Genomic DNA, 24292 nt, shown 5'->3' with positions numbered 1-24292 from the left:
TCTAACAGTTACATGGTTACCCCTTTCATTATAGGGGTCCATTTGTGCAGATGTGATTTGTACATTAGACCAGTACAAGCAGCAAAGCACATTGAGAAGTTACAAATGGTACAAAAATGGCCACTTCTAGACATAATTGTGGCTAGTGCCGCATTAGTCTAATAGTAATTACTCTCTAAGTGTAGATAAGTGCACAGTTCTATTACAGTAGCTGTTTGACAGCTAATGAACATTATGATTGCCATATCAAGGTTTCTTTCAGTGTGTTCTGTATTGCACTGAAAGGTCTATATTGAACACCAACACAACTCTTTGAAATCATCCTTAGCAATCATAATAGAAGGCATTGCATTGTCGGATATGAAAGCAAAACTAGAAAAATCACACAACACAAATAAAGTGTGGAATAGTGCAATACCACTGTTACCTTCATAGTGGTCAGAACACAAAGGAAAAATAAACAACCAAAAAATTAGGCTGGGATTACATAGGGTCAAAGCTGCATTCCAGCTTTCCAGGCGTTCTAAATGCTCTTTCACGCCATCCCCTGCGGAAAATATAGAAGGAAGAAAGAAGAATTAATTATTTAAATCAGACTATTTTCTAATGCTGTTCACATAGTGAGATGGAAGGCATAGTTACATTCTTGTTGGGAAGGTCCCATCGAGGACTTTAGTTCCTCACTTGCCTTCTCGATGGCCGTCATCCGACCTTCCAAGTCAGCAACTGTGTGTAGGAAAATATGAATGTTATTTACCCGACACTATGAGTTCCCTAGTTTTGTTTATTTCAGATTTATGTGTACTTGGAGTACTACAGCAGGGTAAGCATTGCATGCCTGTTACTTACAGGATTGTGGCGAGACCATGTTTCCAAGAGCGCTCTCTGCTCTTGAAATCCACTCGTACAGGTCTGCAAAGTAAAGGAATTTTAATTTAGAATTCTCCACAATAACTTTGTCACACACTTCATTTTTAACACTCATGCACATCTCACTTCATACTTAGCATTGCAGACATTCCATTCAGGACTATTAGAGGTAATTTTTATAGACTCATAACAGAAATAGGAGCAGCAGAGGGATGTATAGTATACACAAAATTATTGTTTATGTTTCATACTGCTGCTGTGCTTCCATTCCCAAAAGAGGTACACTAGTGTGATTCCTTTGAGAGTAGTAATGAGAGGCATGATGCTAAAGGCCAGAAACATCCCCCAGAAACAATTATGAAACAATAATGTTTCAAGTTTTTTACCAATGAGAAGTACATGGTTTTCTAAAAGACAAATAAAGCATTTAGAAAAGCATTAACAATAACACTGCATGTAGGGTGTCTCCATCAATTTGACCTTTCCCAAACAGCAACATATAAACAAATGGTTAAAAATTAGTTACTATTGAGTTCCTGGGCAGGTTGCTGGGCAGGAGCAGGAGGAGTTGGGGAATGTGCTGGGCTGCTTCCAGCATCCTCGGAAGCAGATGATTCTGCCAAGAAATCAGAAATTATATATTACACTTTCTAATGCCCACTGGAAAATCCTGTTACCAACTGGAAAAAAAGTTATGATTATGAAAAGTTGTTTTGAAAACTAATTGCATCGGGTAAGTATTAAATCTGTGGGCAGGAAATGTAGAGTGGACATATTACTTCATTTATGTTTATGTATCCTTCAGTTGGCATACATCACAATTTACATATAGCTTGTTATGTAGGTCAAAAGAAATTTTAAAATTATATATATACACACACACACACGTATTCCTATAAATGTATATCTGTATGTATGCATGCATACTGATATTTTTTGAAAAAAGAAAAAATGTATCGAAATAAATACTCTAACATCTTTTTTATATTCATTTATTAAAAATATTTTAGTATACACACACACACACACACACACACACACACACACACACACACACAGTCCCATAAATGCATTGGAATTACAAATAGAAACAAACCGTAACAATAATCCAATCTTCCTTGGAAAAAAATGAAAGGCTCCATGGGAAGGGAAGTAACATATTTTGATGTATGAGTTGAATATATATGAAGGGCTTTATTCAATGGGATGGGAAGTAATATATTTTTAAATTGTGGTGCTCAAAACTGGACACAGTATTCCAGGTGGGGCCTGACCAAAGCAGAATAGAGTGGCACTACTACTTCCCTTGATCTAGACACTATACTCCCATGGATGCAGCCTAAAATAGCATTGGCCTTTTTATCTGCCGCATTACACTATTGACTAACTTCAACATTACAAACAACATTGTTGTTGCTATTCCAGAAATAATATATAATAAGTAGACATCATGGTAACAAAAATGGTGCATGAGTATTGAACATTCATCCAGATTTTGACAAGCTGTCAAGACTGCAATCTGCATTCTGTCCCTTTGCTTATTTATCTTAAGGATGAAATGTCTCTGGCCTGTATTCCAAGTAGTCAAAATACGGTTGCTCCTTTGCTCTAACTGAAACAGACCCAAACCAAGTCAATCATTTTCCTATTTGTGAAATTAGACTTCAGTTTTATATCTGTGTCCTGCTATTCCTCTGTAATTTACATTTGTGTACTGCTGTTGAAGAGATAAAGTCCAAGAAAAGCTTTAGCACTTGATTCTGCTGAGGCATACTTTCATACATCACCACTTTATCTCCACAACAATCCAGTGAGGTTGGACAGGAAGGGATGAGAGATATTGACTGCCTAGCAACAATCAATGAGTTTTGGGGCTCAATGTAGATTTGAATATGGTAACCACACAATAAAAGCCTAATCTAGCAGCACTTCTGTGTCCCTGTGGTTGAGGAACAAAATTAATTCTCCTATGCATTGCACTGTATTGACTTTCTGAGGATCCAGTTCTTTATTGTGACTTCTTAAACCTTGCAGGTTCTTGTTTGGTGAAAATGTTAATGGCCAAGCCTTTGCTCTCTTTGGAGTGAAAAATGGTTATACAAGGAAGAGTATCCCTGACTCATTTAATAAAGTCCCGGTAAGAACCCTGCCTTATTGGATAACACCCCATTTTTAAATGGAGGGCTCCTTACGCAAAAAGAGGCCTTGTGCAGCCTGTTCTGTTTTTCACATGCCAAGAAACCCTAAGGAAGAATCCTGCACAATCTTTATAACTCAGCACTGGTTGTTGTTAGCTGCCCTTGAGTTGGTTCCAATTCATGGCAACCTTGTGGATGAGACATCTCCAAGAATCCCTATCCTCCACTGCCTTGCTGAGATCCTGCAAGCCCTTGCCCATTACCCCCCTGATTTGGTTTGTGGCCTTCCTCTCTTTCTTCTACTCTCTATATTTCCCAGCATTATTGTTTTTTCTAGAGATCTGTGCCTTTGCATTATGTGACCAAAGTACGATAGTCTCAGCTTGATCATCTTTGCTTCCAAGGAGAGCCCTAGTCAGATCTGTTTAAGAACCCAATTGTTTTTCTTCTTGGCTGTCCATGGATACCTAAGTACTCTTCTCCAGCACCACATTTCAAATGAGTTGATTTTCTTTCTGTCTGCTTCTTTCACTATCCAGCTCTCACATCTATACATGCTGATGGGAATACAATTGCTTGAACAATTCAGATGATAGTGCTCTTTGCACTTCAGTATCTTTTCCAGTTCTTTCATAGCTGCCCTTCCCATTCCTAGTCTTCTTCTTATTTCTTGACTGTAGTCTCTATTCTGGTTAATGTTTGAAAAGGCACGATAGCTGTGGTGCTGCTTCGTATGGATGCAGTGTCAGAGGAGCCCCATGTGTGCCGTGTGGAGTGGTGCACTGCGTCAAGGTGCTCCGGGGGTGGAGTTGGGGTCTGCATCATGTGGAAGCCATGCCCTGACTCCACCCCTAGGCCAGGCTTAATGGCCAGTCTGAACAGCCCCTGATTCTGCCTTCCTTATGATGTTTTCAGCATATATGTTAAAGAAGTAAGGTGATAAGATGCAGCCTTGCCTGCCCCTCTGCCTATTGGGAACCACTCTGTGTTCTTGAATTCTGTTCTGATGGTGGCCTCTTTTCTTTGGTACAGATTCCTCATCAAGACTATCAGATGTAGTGGCATGCCCATGTCTTTGAGTGCATTCCATAGTTTTTTGTGATCTATATAATCAAATGTTTTGCTGTAGTCTATGAAACACATGCTGATTCTTTTTTGGAATTCTTCGGTGCGCTCCATTAGCCATCACATGTTTGCAATGTGGTCCCTTGTGCCCCTTCCTTTTCTGAATCCTGCTTACACCTCTGGAATCTCTCTCTCCATGTATGGTTGGAATCTATGCTGCATAAGTCTGAGCATTATTGAGGACTTATACTATGTAAAATCTGCATGTGAGTGTTTTGCATAGAAAACAGCATTCTTTCTACAGGAAATGGCATTTGCTGTGCAGAAAACAACCATATGTGAATTATTTGCAGACTATGTCACCAGCTACAGATTTCCTGTGCAGGAAATTATTTTTTGTACACAAAATAATATTTCTGCACAGAATGCTCTTTTCTTCTAAAAAATGGCATGTAAAAAGTTTGTGCAGAAGACACCTAAACTGTGGAAAGTCTTCAAAAACTACTTTTCACAGAAAGAAAGAAGAAAATTCCTATAATTAATCATTGCTTCATTTGAGAAAACCATTAGCAAAGATTTACATCCCTAACCTGGAGCAGCATTTTCTGGGCAAGATGATTATTTCTGCCATAGAAGTTATATGAATAAGTCCCAAACTATATGTGGACAGGTATATATAGAGAAATCACAGACTGACAAGAGGGAGTATGGCCAGTGCTCAGGAATTCTTGGAGGTGAAGTCCCAAAGATCTAGAAAACCACAGTGTGAATATAACTGATGTCAAAGACAGGTTTTCAGCTGTGGTTTCTCATGATCATTCAACTTCCTGAAATTCTTTCTTTTAAAAAACACTTAAAGGCACATGAGCTCTAGTCTCTTTTTCATTTTGCCAACAAACGCAACACAGAATTTCCTTAAACAAAAGGCAATTGTCCTGGAAACAAACATCAACTATCTCTGAAGGTGATGGAAAAAATAATACCTGTCTCTAACTCCAATTCCAAGGAAGGTTTCTCATGACTGTAGAAATCTAGCATTAAGATGAAGGACAAATCCCCACCCGCACTGGTATTTCACCTAATCCTTCAGGTGGAACTGGTAAAAGGCTTTGTTTATTTATTTAATTTATATGCTACCTTCCTCCCAGACCAAATGGCTAGACCAAATTACTAATGCGTCGCTTTTTGACGACAAGAGCAGCATCTCCACCTGCATGCTAGGTTTTGTTGGAAGTTTTAAGCCAGTTAAGTTGTGTAATGTGGATGATGCTCATAGTTAATGAGAAACTGGCTTGGGTGAGTGAAAGGAAGAATTGGCACTGGAAAAAGGAGTAGAGGACAGAAAGAAATCCAACTTCCTCTTTGGTGCTTTCAGATCCAAAATGGAAAGGAGCGTGCAAAGCTCACACAAGCTGTCCTGCAAAAGAGATTCCCCAACCTTGATGAGCTTGTGGGCCACTCCATTTATGTGTCTGTGACTGTGCTGACTGAGACAAATGAGAGGGTGCATTTCTCAGCGTGAAGACAAAGCACATTATGATGTTTCAGTGTTGTTCTCATAACGGAATTCCCACTGGAATATCATTGATTAGGAACGGCATGTAGGGGAAAAAAGGAATGTTCAATTCAATTTTATTAATGCTTAAGCCAGAAATTTAGAATTATAAAATTCTCCATCAAATAACTAACATCCAAATTTTATACATTAAACATAATAAAATTCTAGACAATTAAATAAAACAACATTAAAAACAACTTCAAAGTTTAGATAAGATCATCCCCATGACAATCAACTGCAATGTCTACTATTACCCTTGCCCAAATTTTGAATGCTGCTGAGACAAACAGTGAAACCTTATAAGTTACCTTAGAATCAATATCAGACAGGAGATAAAAAATCTTTTCAGAAATGGTATTAGACTATAAATTGGACAGAATAGATCCCATAAATTTAGTTCTTGGATCAGTATATAGTGAGCAAAAAAGCAGATAATGAGGCAAATCCTCGATTTCTGGAGCTCCACAAATACATAAACGGGAATCTTTAGATGTGTGTGAATATCTGCCATCGATCATGGCTGAAGGCACTGTTTGAAAATGAAGAGCTGTAAAAGCCTGCCTAAGCCTTGGGAATGTAAGCTTCCCTAGGTAAACAGCCATCTGATGGTCCAATGTATATAATCTAAACCATTTGGAAAATTTCGAATTGTTAATAGCCAGTCTATCCTGGTACACATCATGGTTAAAAATGTATTCACAAAGCTTCTCTCTTGAATTCCAGGTAGAAGGATTTTCAGTTAGCAACCTATGATATCTTAAACTCCAGACTTTGCAGCTTGGTAAATGTTGGAAACACAACTTAGGAAAAACCTTAACCGGAGAATCTATTACAGATCTCCAGTAGTTAAATAAAGTAAAATGAATACGAGCTCTGATGGAAGGGAGAATGACCTCAGCCCAAACCAAAGCTGCAGGCGTGCCAGGTGAAAGTAGAAGCAATTTCTTGAAAAATGTATTCTGGATGGCCTCCAGTTTGACCAATTGGGTATCATTCCATCCCCACACAGCAGCGCCATAAAGGATCTGACCTATAATTTTACTCTGAAATATTTTTAAAGCTGGTGCGACCAGATGACCCCCTGCCTGGTTGTAGAATCTAAGGATTGCTCCAATAGATCCCACAGCCACTGCTCTACTAGCTTCTATGTGGGACTTCCAGGAGAGGTTTTCTGTAAAATAGATGCCAAGATACTTAAATTCTCGGCATTGTTCAATCCATTAATAAAGCAACGAAAATCAGAGTGTCTTTTCCCAAACACCATCACCTTTGTTTTATTATAACTGATAACAAGCTTTTCTTTAGAACAAAATACCTCAAGTTTGGAGAGTAACCTTCTCAGGCCTATACGTGTGAGTGAAATTAAAACCTTATCATCAGCATATAACAGAATTGAGATCTTTTTTGACCCAAGTGTAGGTGGAAAAAATTCTGGGCCAGAAAGTGCTGAAATGATGTCATTCAGATATAAATTAAAAAGTGATGGTGCCTTGTTTGACTCCTTTATTTGTGGGGATAGGATCGGTTAGTGAACCAGAGATACCAACTCTTATCCTTGCTGTTGTATTGGTATAAAGTTCCTTGATCAGAAACAGTAAGCGGTTATCTATATCAATATTGGCCAGTTTATGCCATAGCAAGTTTCTGTCAATTGAATCAAAAGCTGCTGCTAAATCAATAAAAACAACAAATAGGTGTTTCGTGGGACCCTTGATTCCTTGTTGCGCTAAACAATAAAGAGTCAGACAATGGTCAATAGTACTCTGGCCTTCCCTGAATCTGGCTTGTTCAGGGTGAATGATCTGATTACAAGATTCCCATTCCTCCAATCTATTTAATAAGTATTTGCTATATAGCTTGGAATGAACATCCAGAAGGCTTATAAGCCGATAATTGTTGGGATCTTGCTTATCTCCCTTCTTGTATATGGGGACAACTACGTTCTGTTTCCAGCCTACTGGAGTTATCCCTGTATTACTGATTTGGGTAAACACCTTAGCCAATATTGGAGCCCACCGTTCGGAGAAGTTTTTATATATTTCTGGGGGCATCATATTTTCTCCTGGGGTTTTATTCAGTGCAAGAGCTGCAATCAACTTTTTTATCTCAGACTCTGAAACCGGGGGCCAGTAAGGCAAACAGATAGTTTTTAATGCAATAGAGGAGTGATGCTCTGCGTTTGTAGCTCCATAGAGTTTACTAAAATGGCTATACCATTGCTGTGATGTGATGTGCCCAACAATAACCGGTCTGATCCTGTTCATGCCAGAGGCAGTAATATCCCAAAACTGTTTCTCATTCTTTTCTGTAACAGCTTGTGCTAATTGTTTCCATTGTGTTCTAATATTTTTTTATTTTTTTATATATTTATTTTGTATATTTTTTTTATTTTTATATATATTGTATAAAAAACTAGAGACCCAAAAACAAGTTATAACATTGGTATGGACTTTACATTTCTTAGTACAGTGGGCCCTTGGTATCCTGAAGTTTCCAGGTTTAACTGTGGATTCCAAAATCTGTGGCTACTGAAGTCCCATTATATACAATGGCAATGATACAGAATCCATGGATATGGAGGGCTGACTATACAGCAGTCTAGAGAAAACAACACACTATCAGGAGCATGGTTACATAGGCAAGGTATTTACAGAAAGTACCCAGCAACATCAGGGACTGCCTGAAGGAAGAGGCTCCTCCCTCTTGTAACTGTCATCTTGGCCTCAGAGGGAGCGATCAGGCAGACCCAGCAACATCGGGGACTGCCTGAAGGAAGAGGCTCCTCCCTCTTGTAACTGTCATCTTGGCCTCAGAGGGAGCGATCAGGCAGACCCAGCAACATCGGGGACTGCCTGAAGGAAGAGGCCCCTCCCTCCTGTAACTGTCATCTTGGCCTCAGAGGGAGCGATCAGGCAGACCCAGCAACATCGGGGACTGCCTGAAGGAAGAGGCCCCTCCCTCTTGTAACTGTCATCTTGGCCTCAGAGGGAGCGATCAGGCAGACCCAGCAACATCGGGGACTGCCTGAAGGAAGAGGCCCCTCCCTCTTGTAACTGTCATCTTGGCCTCAGAGGGAGCGATCAGGCAGACCCAGCAACATCGGGGACTGCCTGAAGGAAGAGGCCCCTCCCTCCTTTAACTGTCACCGTGTATTTTATATTGTATTCTATTGCAATTTTTACTGTACACCACTATGATCATTGTGGAATAGCAGTCTATAAATAAAACTTATTATTATTATTATTATTATTATTATTATTATTATTATTATATATTCTGTTTTAACAATGCCTTGTAAGATGACCACATAGAAACTAAGATGTCAGGGGAGATATCATTATTTCTAAGTACCTGTCGAGAGCAATCCATCAATGCTTTCCGAGTGCTTTGACATTCCAAATCAAACCATCTGTTAGTTACTACCTTGTTGGGGTTAAATTGTTTATTACTCCCCAACTTGGTCCTAAGCTTTTGAGTAATGGTTTGGAAAATGTGTAAAATATCTGAATTGGAGTTTAAAATATAGCGGTATATAAATAAAAAAAACACAAAAAACAAACAAACAAAATAGCTGATTGTAGGGACATAAAAGTAATACTCTCCAACATCTGATGAACTGATGTGCCCAAATTAATTGACCACCATATTCTCTGTTCTTCCATATGAATTCCATTTAAATTTTGGAGAATACATGGGGGGGGGGGGGGAACAACCCAGAATTAAATAACAATGACAATGGGAAATGATCACTTTCGGCACGATTAATAACTTCAAATCTACAAATATCAGGTACCAGGTTTGCAGATGCTATTATATAGTTTATTATACTTGCTCCCCTGTTGATGACATAAGTATAAGGGCCCGATGTCACATCATAATGGGTTCCATAAAGGTATTGCAAGCCATGCAAAGAAAAATTTCTATAAGCCTTAAGCCAGATTTGTTGGTGGTTATATCTTGAGAAACCCTAAGGACAGGGACAGCATAAGCAGTCGATCCGTAATTAGTGCTCTCCACCTTCCCTGAGTCATTTCCAATTTTAGCATTAAAATCTCCACAAAGTAAAAACCTTGTAGAGGGATACTGACTCTCCAAAGAGGACAGGGTTTCAGATAAACTATCCCAAATACTAGTAGGACCTACGTTCTTTGCTAAGTTAGGAGGAAAATAAATATTTATACAGTTTAAGGAACCAAAATGCATGCTCTTGATGACAAGCACTTGTATACATTGTGGAAAAGCACTAGTTATTGGATGAATCTCAGCATGCAAATCAACTGAGATGAATATTGTGAGACCACCACTACCATGGCCTCTTGTACAAATTTTAACCGCAGGAACAGAAAATGCTTGAAATCTATGGAGTGATGGCAAATTAGTTTTGAGGGCCCATGTCTCATGTAAACAAAGAATTTTAAAGTTTTGTAAGTAGTTTGCAAAATCTGCATCATGGAACTTATTTCCCCAACCCATAATATTCCAACATAGTAGGCTTAGTTGTCAAGCTGATGTAGTCAAGTCCATGTCATCACCAATGTTCAAAAATTCTGTTTGAGATGGGGCTTTTTGATTGTTGGATGCTTCATGTAGAGAAGGTATAGTATTAACCCTCTTAGGTTCCAAGGGTTGTATGACTTGTATTGGAGTTGAAAGATCCTTTTCATTCCTTAATAAGAGAGCATCAATAGGACTCATATCCGAAGCCCTCTCAGCATTGGGGACCTCAGCAATAGTTATTGAATTCAACAGTGGTATGGCCAGATCCTTGGTAGTAAGCAGCATATTTTTGAGATCGTCCACTCTAGAGGCGATGTCATATTGTTCTACATTAATTATTAAGTCGCTCAAGTCTGTGACCTGCTTCTCTGTGGATTGCCTCTCTGCCATAATGTTCGAAGGTTTAACTGAACTAGGCTTCGATGCAGTCTTACACAGGGTTCCTTTAGGGATTCCTTTAGGAGTTATCAAGCAGGCATTACTTTGCTCTGTGGGCCCCCCACTACTATGCTTATAAGGGAATAGAGGAGATATAGTTTGATCTTGAAAAACCCGTGCTGGAATTATTTGAAAGTTGGATAAAAAGGGCTTCATTTTCAGCACCATGAGAGGAATTGTAGATTGTTCGAAAGTTAACAAAATTCACTTCAGAGCTGATATATTAGGAAGCCACTCCACAGCAAGGATATCAATATCGTAGGGGGATACCTGTAGAAGTTGGCTCAGCGAAGATCTAATGTCTCTATTGGACCTCCATCTACCATTGTTTATTCTGTTGTAAGCAATTTGCAACATAACTTGATTTGCTTGTAGAATCCTGCTATGGTTTCTTTTCCCCATCTCCTTAGCAGTTACTGGTAGACTGCCCCTAGGCTCGTTTATAGTGGGATTCCCCACTTTACTAGATGTTTCTCTGTTGGTGTAATCCAAACTCTCTTTTACCACTGATTGCTTCTGCATGAAAGTCTCAAAAGAATGTTTGAGAAGCTCTACCTGATGCACAATTTTCCCTAAATGCTCATAAATTGAGTTAACGGTATGAGCTGTTAAAAGGCATTGTTTTGTCACAAAGTCAGGAGGATTTAACTTTGTTTGCTTTGTGAGTTGTTCCTTCTCGGTATCTGGCAGCTCGTTCCTGGAGATACTAAAAGTTAGGATAGAGGCTCATTTTCTTTTTCCAACACAAGGAAGTTGTTGGCAGTTGGAATTGTAAACTCCAAATTTAAGTTTATAGGTGTAGTTGGAATGCTCACAGTTTCCTCATTAGCAAGTAAGTTATCGATCTTAAGCTGTTTAGAGGCCTTATTATGCTTGTTTATACCAGGGCTTGTTCTAAGGCATTTTTTGTTGCCCATATCAGTAATTTCACCAAAACACTGGAAGAGCAACAGCAGCCAATACTACACGTCACTGGAAAATAGCATTCAAAACAAAAATAATCAAAATAATAATAATAACTTTATTACAGCCATTTGGCCAGCACAATCAAAATAAAATAACAGAACAGAAAAATACCCCAGAGCTCATTAAAAACACCTCCTATCACACCGGTGCCATCTTGGCTCTCCCACCTTGGTATTCTTCCTACCTCCAGCAGGATGTAATTAGAAGGAAGGGAGTGGCCTCTGGAGCCAAGCCTCAAGGTCCTCCTTGTCCTCCAAAAACAACAAGTGGAGGGAAGAGCAGTTTTTATAAAGGCAGCCTTGGTGTTCTTCGTATGTCCAGCAGAAGGGGTGTGCAGAGCTCACGCGAGCTGTCCTGCAAAAGAGATTCCCCAACCATGATGAGCTTGTGGGCCACTCCATTTATGTGTCTGTGACTGTGCTGACTGAGACAGGTGAGAGGGTGCATTTCTCAGCGTGAAGACAAAGCACATTATGATGTTTCTCTCAGTATTGTTCTCATAAGGGAATTCCCACTGGAATATCATTGATTAGGAACAGCATGTAGGGGGAAAAAGGTATGACAGAGAGAAGGCATAGTTGAACCATCCTTTCTGACATTTTCACTGTAGTTTAATTTGGACATACAGGGGCAGTACAGATGGACAGTTCTGTGCTGCCCATCTTTGCCCTGCATCTGTGCTGCAGCATCCGCATGCTATCTAAAAGAACCCACTCTAGGCAGCTCCTTTTTTGCTCAGGCGCCCTTATGTCACGAGGCTGTGCCCCATATGGATGCGGCTGCAGCCTTCTGATGTAATGCCCTGATAGTAGGGCTTGGCGCATATGGATGCTGCGCCAAATTGAGCCCTACTATCGCCACAAACAGCTCATCTGTACCAGGCCACAGTTACACTTAATTCTGTGTTTGTGTGTGTGTTTAAAATGATATGGTTCAGTAAAAACTTTATCACTTAATTTTGCCAACTGTATAAATAGGGAGCCTATCAGACAAAATTAGGAATCTCTAAGGTCTTGATTGACCTGTTGCCACTTGTTTGACTCAATTCAGACATTGTATGTTAATTCCAGATTAAATGAGTTGAATTTAGGCCGCTTTTTTTTTTTTAAAAAAAAAGAAACTTCTCATTATCAATATTTTACATTTATTTCAAAGTGTGTGTTATGTGCCTTCAGGTTGTTTCTGAAATATTTTGACCCTAAGGAAAACCTATCAGACAGTTTTCTTGGGAAGATGTGTTCAAAGAAGATTTGCCATTGCCTTCCTTAAAGCTGAGAGAGGGTGATTTACCCAAGGTCACCCACAGGGTTTCCATGGCTGAGTGAGGATTTGAATCATAGTCCAGAACCCAAACCACTAAGCCACACTGTCTCTCTTATTTCAACATTTGTAAATAATGTTCAGTGTGATCCTGTGAATAATCAGGTGAAGGATTGCTACTTACCTGGATCCAACCCAGTGTTCCTCATTCCCAGCCCAGGTTGGGGGGGCAGGGGGCAGCCAGGCAAATAAAGAAGCAGGAAGGGACAGAAGGGAGAGAGCTTGGGTGGTGGCAAGGCCAGAAGAGGCACACCCTCCATCGCCCCCTCAGCCTCCTCAACAAGAAAGCTGATGGACAGAAAGGCCAGGAAGGGCACATTCACCCCTTCACTACTGCCACCTCAGCTTCCTCAAGTAGACAACTGAGGGCAGCAAAGCCTGGAGGTGCATGTTCACCCCTTCTCTGCCATCTCAGCTTCCTCAGCAAGACAGTTGAGGGATGGCAAAGCCAGAATGGGCACACCCTCCGCTTCTCCTCCACCGCCACTTCAGCTTCCTCAACAGGAGAGCCAGGACAGTGGCAAGGTAAGGAGGGGTGCACTCGTCCCTCCTCCTCCCATTTCTTCTCTTATCTGCCTGCCCACTACCCTTTGCCCACTGCTACCTGGCCGTACCCAAAAAGGGATGCAGGATGGCAGCGGCCTACCCTGTCATCTCTCCATTTCCTCCTGCTGCCTCACTCACATGCCTGGGCACCCAACTGCTGGCCACCCAAGGCTGCTGGGGGTGGACAACTGGGTGGGTGAGGCAATGGGAGGGGACAGAAGGGAAGACAACAATATATGGAGGGACACAGAATTTGCTGCCCCTCCTCCTCCTCTGCTGTCTTGGCTTCCTTCCCTCAGAGAAAGCCAGGACAGTGGAGAAGAAGGAGCATGCACAGTAGCAGCACACGCAACTGGGTGCCAACCCTCTTTTGAAATGTCACCTGGTGTATACGCATACTCTCCGCAAACCCCTAGTGACACCACTAGTATGAATGCTGTGTTTTCTCAAATGTGAAGGGGTGGGAGATGTGAGTCTGCTTCTTCTTAACTTTAATTGTCCTAAACCCAATTGCTTGTCCCAATTAGAACTGACTCAGTGCATTTTGGCTCATCACATTCCCATTAATTCAATAGGTCTTCTCTAGCTGGGACTCACAATTAAGTGTAGACTAGTACTGTTTTCTTCATCTTTTGACTGAAATGACCTTCTTGGGTGTCATGGACAAGGCCAAATAAGTGACTAGATAAGAGTTTCACCGGCTGCAGATGAGGTTTCAGTGTCCATGTTTAGTGTCCCAAGACTAGCAAAAGTAGGATAAGTTATACAAAAGTAGAATAACCTGAATAAATATTTCAAAGCAAGGGATTATTTGAATTTGATCAGGTTGTATAATTTATGCAGGACACAGGTATTATATAGAATTAGGCTGTTCTTGTAACATAATTTGAATCAAATTATGGTTCCTTGCCCAGTTACTGGATGGTCATCAGCAGGACAGAAACAGTAAGAGAGGTGTCCAAAGACTCCATGGGCCACGTTAGATTGAATCACCTTGAGTTTGTAAGCACCGATGAAGTGGACAAGCTCCTTGGAAGCGTAAGGAGGACAACGTGCGCTCTCGATCCTTTAGGGAGAGCAAATTTCCATCGCAGTTAAAATTGGCAGTGGTCAAACTGCTTTTAAAAAGAGCTCTCCCTAGATCCCCTGGAGAGAAACAATTATAGACCAGTTTCCCTATTACCATTCTTGGGCAAGGTGATCGAGAGGGCAGTCGCCTTCCAACTCCAGGCTGTCTTGGATGAAACAGATTATCTGGACCCATTTCAAACTGGCCTCAGGGCGGGATATGGAGTGGAGACAGCCATGGTCGCCTTAATCGATGATCTCCGTCTGGGCACAGACAGGGAAAGTGTGACCCTGTTAGTGCTCTTGGACATCTCAGTGGCTTTTGATACCATCGACCATGATATCCTTATGGAACGCCTGAGGGAGTTGGGCATAGGGGGCACTGCGCTCCAGTGGCTCTGATCCTACCTCTCGGGCAGGTCCCAGATGGTGAGGCTGGGGGACAGTTGCTCTTCTACGAAAGAGCTTACATCTGGCATCCCTCAAGGTGCCATTCTGTCCCCCATGCTATTTAACATTTACATGAAACCGCTGGGAGAGATCATCCGGAGACATGGGACACGGGGTTATCAGTACGCTGATGACACCCAAATATGTTTCTCTATGTCCCCAACTGCTACAGTGACTAAGGATGACTTCTCCTCTCTGAATCCCTGCCTTGAGTCAGTAATGGGCTGGATGAGGAAAAACAAACTCAACCTGATGAACAGAAGTAGCATTTCCCACTCCAGCTTACCTTCTGCACATTGGCAAACATCTCCATGGCATATACTACTGAGGAGGCCACTTCCGTTGGACAGATGGTAAAACTTGGTGCACTGCTCATCTGAAATGGAGGAATGAAAAGAAGTGATGTTTACTTCAACAGCCAGAACCTGCATACTTGGGAAATTCCTCCATAAGGAGACTTAGGGAATGGGACAACCCATTGCTCCCAATGGGAATATTAGTAGCACATCACTGTGACTTTATGTAATAAAGATAAAGGTAAAGGTTTCCCCTTGGACACAGTTGTCAAATGTCTGACTGTAGGGGGTGGTGCTCATCTCTGTTAATAACTGAAGAGCCAGCGTTGTCAGAGACAACTCTATGATCATGGGGCCAGCATGACTGCACAGAACACTGTTACCTTCCCACTGAAGTGGTACCTATTTATCTATCTGTACTTTTTTATTGTATTTTGCCATTTTCAGGGGAATCACTTTTCATTTCTGCAAACATATACCAGAAGGACAAGGGCAACCTCTGCCTGCCAAGAAGCAAAGCCCTCCTCCCGACCACCATCTTGAGGGGAGAGAAGCAGGTAAGAAACAACAGGCCTCTGCCTGCCAAGAAGAAGAGCCCTCCTCCCAACCACCATCTTGAGGGGAGAGAAGCAGAGTGATGATGTGTTATGTATTGTTAATCTGATATTGGAAACCGCTTTGATCGTCCACGGAAAAGCGGTATACAAATAAAGCTTATTGTTATTATTATTATGTCTTCAGAAATGTCTCAAGTAACTGTCTGCCAAGTCCTAACTGGACTCTGTGCCATTTGACCAATCTCCCCTGTGCTGAATTCACTGGAAAAACTGTAGCAGCCATTACCTAATTTATAATAGCTGTAGACCTTCACTGAAGCTGGCTGAATGAGACCAACTTCAAAGAACTGGTGAATTTTAAATTGTATACATTCGTCTTTCAAGTGAGAGACCTGGGATGAGGAGAGAAAAGAGAAAACAAGTCTTTAGGTGCCAGCCTTCCAAGGGAGGCAATTTCCCCCACCTTAGCCAAGCATAGATTTTCCAAACTGTCTTGAGGAAACTATTCTACAATTTTGTTCCTATTGGGGGTTCATGTTGGGCAGGACAACCCAAGGATCAGGTTTTATTAACATGAAGATCCAATGTTTATGAGACTCAAGAACATAACAGGAATGGCCCATATATAACAAAGACCAGTGGGTTAGAATGTCAATTCAGTCTTGCCAAAATATATCTGTCAACTCAAGGATGTGGAGCAGCACTGAGCCTGGCACTTTGGGCATATATTGTGCCTCATAAAATGTTTTACTAATCCTAAGCAAGCCCCACCATGACAGTAGGGAGGAGTGTATGTAAACATGTGTTACCAAGTACCAGATGATCCACAATTTCTTGAGTGGCATTGCCAGACTTTTTTTTATTCCTGAACAGTGACCTCATCATGATGGGGCAGGTTCAGACATCATCATTAGTTAAAATGGCCAATAATCACACAATATGGTGGTACCAGATCATGTCAGATCTTGGAAGCTAAGCAGGTTCAACCATGGGTAGAACTAGGATGGGAGACCACCAATGAATACTAGATGCTATAGGCTATATTTCAGAGGAAGGAACTTGCAGAGGAAGGAACCTCTGACTACTCTTTCCCTAAGAAAATCCTATGAAACTCATGAGGTCACCATAAGTGGACAGGTGACTTGAAGTCATATATAGACACACATAGCGAAGCCCAGATATAGGTGAGGGGCAAGGGAAATTCTGCAAAAAAACAATTAGGGTAGGAAGAGGGGCTTCCAATACCACATCCCACTCCCGAGTCCTTAATCTTGGTATTATTGTATAATTAAACTCAGGGTGAGAGGGATCCTCTCATATTTAAGAGTTTTTTGAAGAACAATGTTCCAACAGTTGTGATTTCTCCCTCCCATGCAGCTCTGTGATGGGAAAGGCTACAGAACTTAATCCTCAGTTCAAAGTTACTCATAAAAGACCCAAATACCACTTAGGATCTCACCTTGGATTTGGAAAACCTGTGCTTTGCACATCTCAACCAAAACCCTTTTTGTTTGTCAGCAGACAACTAGTAGTCATAAAGTTTAACAAACCTTAAAATGCAGAAGAGAGCATAACATCACTTTCTCACTTTGTATGGGGTCTGATGCAATTAGAGATGTCTCATGAAGACAAAATGCTTGTTGGAACATTGTGAAAGGAGAAAAATATAATGGAAAATACACTTCCATCCCAGTGTTTGAAAAAGGTTAGTTTATAGAACCCCAGAATCCCAGAGCCAGAAAATATATTGGTCTTACTGTTTGGGGGGACTCTGGGAGCTGCAGTCCAAAACAGTAACTTTTCCTAGCTCTGACACATCTTACCATCTTATTTCATAATCCTTGCTTTAACACACACTGGAACCTTCCTAGCTGTGTTTCTAAACTACAGCTGTCCCACAGATCTCCTCCATAAGCCTTTACCTTGTCCAAGTAAATGATGAGGTTCCCCCTTTCAGAGTAGCCTTTGTCAATTTCGAACTTGGCAATATATCTGTCAACTCCTTCAGAAAGCTAAACATTTAAAAAAGGACAAGAAACATTGTTGGTACATGGTATAATCCTCAAGAATAGAATTGGTTTTTCATTTCAAATGTAGCATTTAGGAGGGGGATTTAGAATTCTCAGCCAGAGAGCTCTTAAGCCTTACTGAACTACAAATCTCAGATTGCAACAGGAACAGTAAAAGTGGAATAGCAGCACTATAAGAGTGCAGTGTGGTAATGTAGAAAGTCTCCTCTTTTTTCCCTCCTATTTTTCTCCCCTGGTTCATGATTAATTTTTGTACTGTAGGGACCTATAGTACTATAAAATAAGAAGGTAGACTATTTAATAAAAGATAACTGTAAGAAATTGGCTGGGGGAAAATAACCAACTGGTGGCTATTACAATTAATCCTAAACCTGTCTCTCTGTACAGATTTAATTTCCATGGTGAAAAGCTTTTTATTGACTGCAGGGAATTTTCAAGTCCAACACATTCAAAGGATAAGTCAAGCAGCCATTTCCTGCATAAAGGAAGACTCAGGCGCGTTACAGATGTGCCGAAGGGGCATGCTAGGGTTAGGAAGGGGCGTATTAGGGTTGAGAAGGGGCATCACTTCCTGACACCCCTCAACCCTAGTGCGGACCGAGTCCGTACAAAATGGCTGCGCCCGTCCACACAGGGGCCACCATCTTCATGTAGCGGACGTGTTGCATCCACGCGTCGCACAGTGCAAATGACGCAAGTGCGCCATTGGCGCCTCACGGCGTCATAACCACACCGCAAAGAGAAGCACCATTTTGGTGCTTCTTTTTGCAGCATGGAGGAGCCACGCAGTTTGTACGCTGGGGCTCCTCCATGCTGCAAATGGCGGCGGCGGCAGACCGCCCGTTTTGGGTGGTCTGTAACGCGCTTCACATACCCTTTTAAGGTCACTGACGTCAGGTGCAAAACCAGTGAGCATGGAGACATCAATGATTGACATTGTAGCATTAACTTCACCAAGATACCTAGAATCAGGAGCAGAGAGAAGATGGCCCAGAAAAATTGCTTAGTAATAAGATTTGTTCCAGTTCTGTAAGCTCAATTCTTCATATTTTCAAAGTTTGAAAGGTGAAAAGTGAGATCTAGCACATGCTTACTGATTAGTGCCTACAGAATCACTAAGACTTCTGCCCTTTGTTACCAAAACATTTCTGTAAAGACTTATAACATGTCTAAATATGTGCATGTGTGTCAAGGATCATTATTTTTATAAGTTGGACAACTTACATAATGCACAAGCAGAGGAGCAGAAGCTGAGCCAGCTTTTGGCTGGCTTTTATGTAGTTACCTACTGCAAATTGTAAATTGGTCATCATATCAAAGGAGAAAACCTGCAGCACTTAAAAACCTGTGTCCATTCCTCATTTTCTCCCTCCATAGTAGACTAGAATCTTCTAGGCTACAGTGAAGAACACATGCCCTTTCAGATGCAATGGACTGCAGCTTCCATCAGCCTTAAGCATAGCATCCTATGATAAGGGACGGTGAAGGCTTCAATCTATAAACACCTGGAGGTGTATATACACATCCCCATTTTAGGCAAAGTGGTGTAGTCCTGTGCATAACACACATCCAAAGTAAAGGGGGTGGCTCATCATCTTCAGTGAAAAAAATGGAGCTCTTCATCTATTGCCCTTTGGTTTCTGGTGTGTTCCTTTCCAACCAGTGCAGGCTGGGAGGAGGATATATTCAACTGCTTTGCTGATCAGACTCAAAATATCTCTAACTTGTGAAAATAGAAAGCATTTGGGGAAATATTCAATCAGCTATTTCCTTTTAAAGCAATAATGTTTTCTCCTCCTAATTATTTACCTGAACCTCCAGTTATGACCCAGCAGAACATTCATACCTTATGCAGATTCTGATGTTGACAGCTTGCAGGGATCCCTTTAGCTCCTTCTGACCTAGAAATTGTTAAGACAAAAAGGGAAAGAATCAGTATTCACACAAAATCCATGCTGCATAGATTGTTGAATGTGTTCTGATGAATAGCCTTGATTGTCCAAGCAGCACTGATGATCAAAGCCTGTGTTAGATGGGGTTACACTGCCCCTGAAGGCTCAGGCTTGCAGTTTGGAGGTACCTGGACTCAGCTCTGAACCTGGAAGCCCAGGTCTCTGCAGTGACCAGGAGTGCTTTAGCGCATTTAAAACTTGTGCACCAACTGCCCCCATTCCTTGAAATGCCAAACCTGGCCTCAGTAGAATTGTCCACTATTACCAGGGGCAAAATGTAAGACAAATTCGAGACCAAACGGTAGGACAACTGCAGGACAAAACTCAGCCCAAAATGTAGGACATTTAAGGTCCTCCATTTTTCTTAAATGCCCTACATTTTGGGCTGAGTTTTGTCCTGCAGTTGTCCTACAGTTTGGTCTTGAATTTGTTCCACATTTTGTCCCTGGTAATAGTGGACAATTATGGCAACCCCATGCCTTGTTTACATCCCATTTGCACTACAGTAACACGCTCTACTTGGGGCTGCTTTTGAAGAGTGTTCGGAAACTTCAGCAGATCCAAAGAGTTGCAGCCAGATTGTTAACAGGAGCAGTTTACAGAGACCAGACAACCCTCCTGTTGAAACAACTCCCCTGACTGCCAGTTTGTTTTCGGGCGCAATTCAAAGTGCTGGTTTTAACATATATGGCCCTATATAGCTCAGGTCCAGTCCATTTGGCAGACTATGGCGGGTTACAGACCACCATTTAGTATGTAATGAATACGTACTAGGGTTAGGAAGGGGCGGTGCTTCCGCACCCCCCTAACCCTAGTACGTATTCTGTACGTACAATATGGCGGCGGCCGTTCCACACGGCCGCCGCCATATTTACGTATCGGACGCTGTGCGTCCGCACGTGTCGCGGCGTCTATGACGTCACAAGTCCGCCCCTGGCGCCTCTCGACGTCATAGAGGCGCCGCTTAAAGAAGCTCCATTTTGGAGCTTCTTTTTTGCTCCGTAATGGAGCCGCGTGGTTTGGCTGCAGCGGCTCCCTTACGGAGCAAACAGCGGCGGCAGCAGATCGCCGCAAAGCGGCGGTTTATAACCCGCCTATATCTCCCTGTATGAACCAGCCTGGGCAATAAGATCCTCGGAAGAGGCCCTTCTCTCCGTCCCACAACCATCACAAACACAGTTGGTGGGGACATGAGAGAGGGCCTTTTCTGTGGCTGCCCCTAGATTCTGGAATTCCCTGCCCAGGGAGGCCAGGATGGCCCCTTCCTTATTGGCCTTCCACCAGCAGGATAGGACCTTCTTATACAGTCAGGCTTTTAAAAATAGAATATCCTTAAAGGATGGGCTTAGGGTGTTGTATCATTTTATGTGTTTTAAAATTTTATCTTTTTAATTGTATTATTAATCTTTTAACATGTAATCTATTTTAATATCGTAACAATTTAATTCTGTTTTAATGTATCACTTTTCTTTGTTTTTAACTGTATTGTGTTTTTTTAATATTGTGAGTCGCTCTGGGTCCCACTTCTGGTGAAAGATCAGAATAATAAAAATAGTCTCCATGAAAAAAAAATTCATCGACTGCCCACTTCCTCCATTTCTGGCCACCCAGTAATAGGCCCCTTCTGTCCACACTGGCAGATTTTCACATAGTACTCCAAGATCTGTTTCAGTCTGGATTCTAATTTGTGTTCTAATTCATGAAAAAGAGTTACATGCATGTACAAGATTGATCTTGGCTTGGGTCCAAACTATCTTCGGGACTGCCTTCTCCCCTATAATCCTCCCTGCGCACTCCGCTCCTCTGGGAGAGGCCTACTTCAGCCACAAAAATCTAGGCTTTCGACTACGTCCCAGAGGGCATTTTCCATTGTCACCCCCAGACAGTGGAATGGCCTGCCGGATGAGATCCGTCTACTTACATCCTTAGACAGCTTTAAAAAGGCTGTTAAGACAAATCTCTTCCAGCAGGCCTTCCCAGAATAGAGAACCTGGCCTTAGAAGAGCGTCTGGGAAAGATACTGCTGCTCCCACTGATTGTTTGCAGGTGTGATGTTGCTGACTTTTTGGTCAGTTTTTAACTTGTATGTTTGTTTGTGTATTTTTTGTTTTGTGCCTTTTTAAATACTATATTGGATTTAATACTTTTTTAAGGAGGGGAGGGTATTAGGGATTTTATATGTTCTGTATTTTTAACTTTGTTAGCCGCCCCGATTGTTCTCAGAGGGGCGGGATACAAATACATTTTTTTATTATTATTATTATTATTATTATTATTATTATCTGGAATAAAACTTTGCATTGTCATTTGTGACCATTGTGCCACTCCTTTATTTTCTGAACACTTTTGCCTTTCCTTTCCCCTTTCCTCTCTCTCTTATGCTCTTCCTTTGCCCTCTCTCTGCCCCAGTTGAGTTTATAAAGGGTGAGTTGGCACCACTGCACCCATATTGCTATCAATCTATGTACGTTCCTATATTAATGTTTTCAGAGAATAAACAAGGTCACTTCATTATGAGGCCTCAAGATGTCCTCTTTCATTAGTAATCTGGATTTTTTAAACCTAGCCTGTAAGGTAAGGTAAAGGTTTCCCCTTGACATGAATGTCTAGTCATAGCCAACTGTAGGGAGGGGTGTGCATCTCTGTCACTAAGCCAAAGAGCCAGCATTGTCCGAAGATGACTCTGTGGTCAAGTGGCCAGTATGACTGCACAGAACACTGTTACCTTCCCATCAAAGTGGTACCTATTTATCTACTTGCATTTGCATGCTTTTGAACTGCTAGGTTGGTAGAAGCTGGGACTAGTGACAGGAGCTCACCCCATCAGACTCAGGCCTTTGGCCTTTGGACAATTTGTTCAGCTTCTAAGAATGAACATAAATATTGGAAGCACAACCCCTGAAGAGCAAATCAAAAATTGAAATAATTCAGGAATACAGGCAAGTGGAGCATCTTGTTCAGCACACGTATACATCAGAGAATCATAGAGTTGGAAGAGACCACAAGTCCAACCCCCTGCCATGCAGGAAATCACAATCAAAGCATCCCCGACAGATGGCCATCCAGCCTCTGTTTGAAGACCTCTAAAAAAGGAGACTCCACTACACTCCGGGGGAGTTTGTTCCACTGTCGAACAGCCCTTACTGTCAGGAAGTTCCTCCTAATGTTGAGGTGGAATCTCTTTCCTGCAGTTTGCAATCATTGCTCCATGTTCTAGTCTCTGGAGCAGCAGAAAACAAGCTTGCTCCCTCCTCAATATGACATCCCTTCAAATATTTAAACAGGGCTATCATATCACCTCTTAACCTTCTCTTCTCCAGGCTAAACATCCCCAGCTCCCTGAGTCGTTCCTCGTAGGGCATGGTTTCCAGAACTTTCACCATTTTAGTTACTCTCCTTTGGACACGTTCCAGTTTCTCAATGTCCAACTCAACACTACAAAAACACTATTGCTAATCCTTACAAATTTCAGTAAACTGGGGGAGGGGATCTAGTCTTCATTAGAACCTGGATTTTCTATCAAAACTGAGCTAACAATTTAGACTTACTCAGCTGGAGTGGTTCAACACTAACATCAAGATTGAATTTCTTGCACTTAGTAGCATCTTCTTTCATCTGTGCATTATACACTGTAATGATAGTGATAGTTGCTTTTCCTTTGCCTGAGGCTTGCACAATGAAATCTTCATTGAGCTTGATCTGAAAAAACAGAGTCAACATGTCCTTGTAATGGATTCTCTTGATTTGTTTGATTTTATACAATGCAGTTATTGTTATTGAGATACTATTATTGTAGTAACTTGGCTTGATAGGTAGGCTTTAGGTCTATAATATAAATAATGGGGGGGGGACATTTTAGCATATGTATGGTCAAATAGCAATATATTGGAAGGGGATCCAGAAGATAATATTGGGGGGAGGGAGAAAAATCCTCTCCCCCCTCCTACTTTCTGAGGATGTACCAATCAAATTCTTCTCTATGTAAACTTTATTAAAATAAATAAATTCTGGATTACTTGGCAGTGCCAAAAACATTCTGGCATCAAGGAGAAAGTTGGTTACATTATTCATTTTCTCTGACAGGACAAATAATTTAAACAAGCACATCAAGATACTCTTTTTTAAAATGAAGTTTTTAAAAAGAGTCACTTTTTAAAATAAAGACTGAGAAAATTTGTGAGTAATCTTTACATCCCTACTCCTCTCTTTGAGAGAGTACATCTCTTTGTTTGTCGAACACAAACATGGCTTTCTTTCTACACAAATGTAGCAGAATCATTTTTAAATATATGGCTCTACCATTGTGCCATATTGTTGGTCCTGACTCCAAGCAATATTTCGCAAACAGCAACAAGATTACCTTCTTGAGTCTGATCTGAAAACAGATAGAACTTTGTCCCTCGCCATTGTGGATTACATTGTTGTTGTTGTTCTTGTTGTTGTGTGCCTTCAACTTGTTTCTGACTTATGATGACCCCAAGGCAGTTCTAACATGGGGCTTCCTTGGCAAGATTTGTTCAGAGAAGGTTTGCCATTGCCTT

General features: G+C 41.4%; 1 protein-coding gene across 1 annotated transcript in view; it reads right to left on the bottom strand.

Annotated features, from left to right (window-relative positions):
* Positions 1–613: 613 nt before the first annotated feature.
* Positions 614–24292, bottom strand: part of LOC149323035 (A.superbus venom factor 1-like) — a 72639-nt gene continuing 48960 nt past the window's right edge. Inside the window, exons 30-38 of the mRNA XM_089535646.1 lie at positions 23300–23450; positions 19646–19700; positions 18674–18761; positions 17692–17781; positions 16056–16161; positions 15203–15292; positions 1397–1486; positions 850–912; positions 614–726 (exon numbers count right to left, since the gene is read on the bottom strand). Of these exons, the coding sequence (XP_089391772.1) occupies positions 614–726; positions 850–912; positions 1397–1486; positions 15203–15292; positions 16056–16161; positions 17692–17781; positions 18674–18761; positions 19646–19700; positions 23300–23450 (846 nt within the window). The remainder of the gene's footprint in view (positions 727–849; positions 913–1396; positions 1487–15202; positions 15293–16055; positions 16162–17691; positions 17782–18673; positions 18762–19645; positions 19701–23299; positions 23451–24292) is intronic.

The sequence above is a fragment of the Sceloporus occidentalis genome, unplaced genomic scaffold (assembly GCF_023333645.1).
Source record: "Sceloporus occidentalis isolate IW3139 unplaced genomic scaffold, rSceOcc1.0.p SCAF_1, whole genome shotgun sequence".
In the NCBI taxonomy this organism is placed as follows: Eukaryota; Metazoa; Chordata; class Lepidosauria; order Squamata; family Phrynosomatidae; genus Sceloporus; species Sceloporus occidentalis.
Note: the sequence above shows the minus strand (reverse complement) of the source record. Positions and strands in the feature narration are given on the sequence as shown.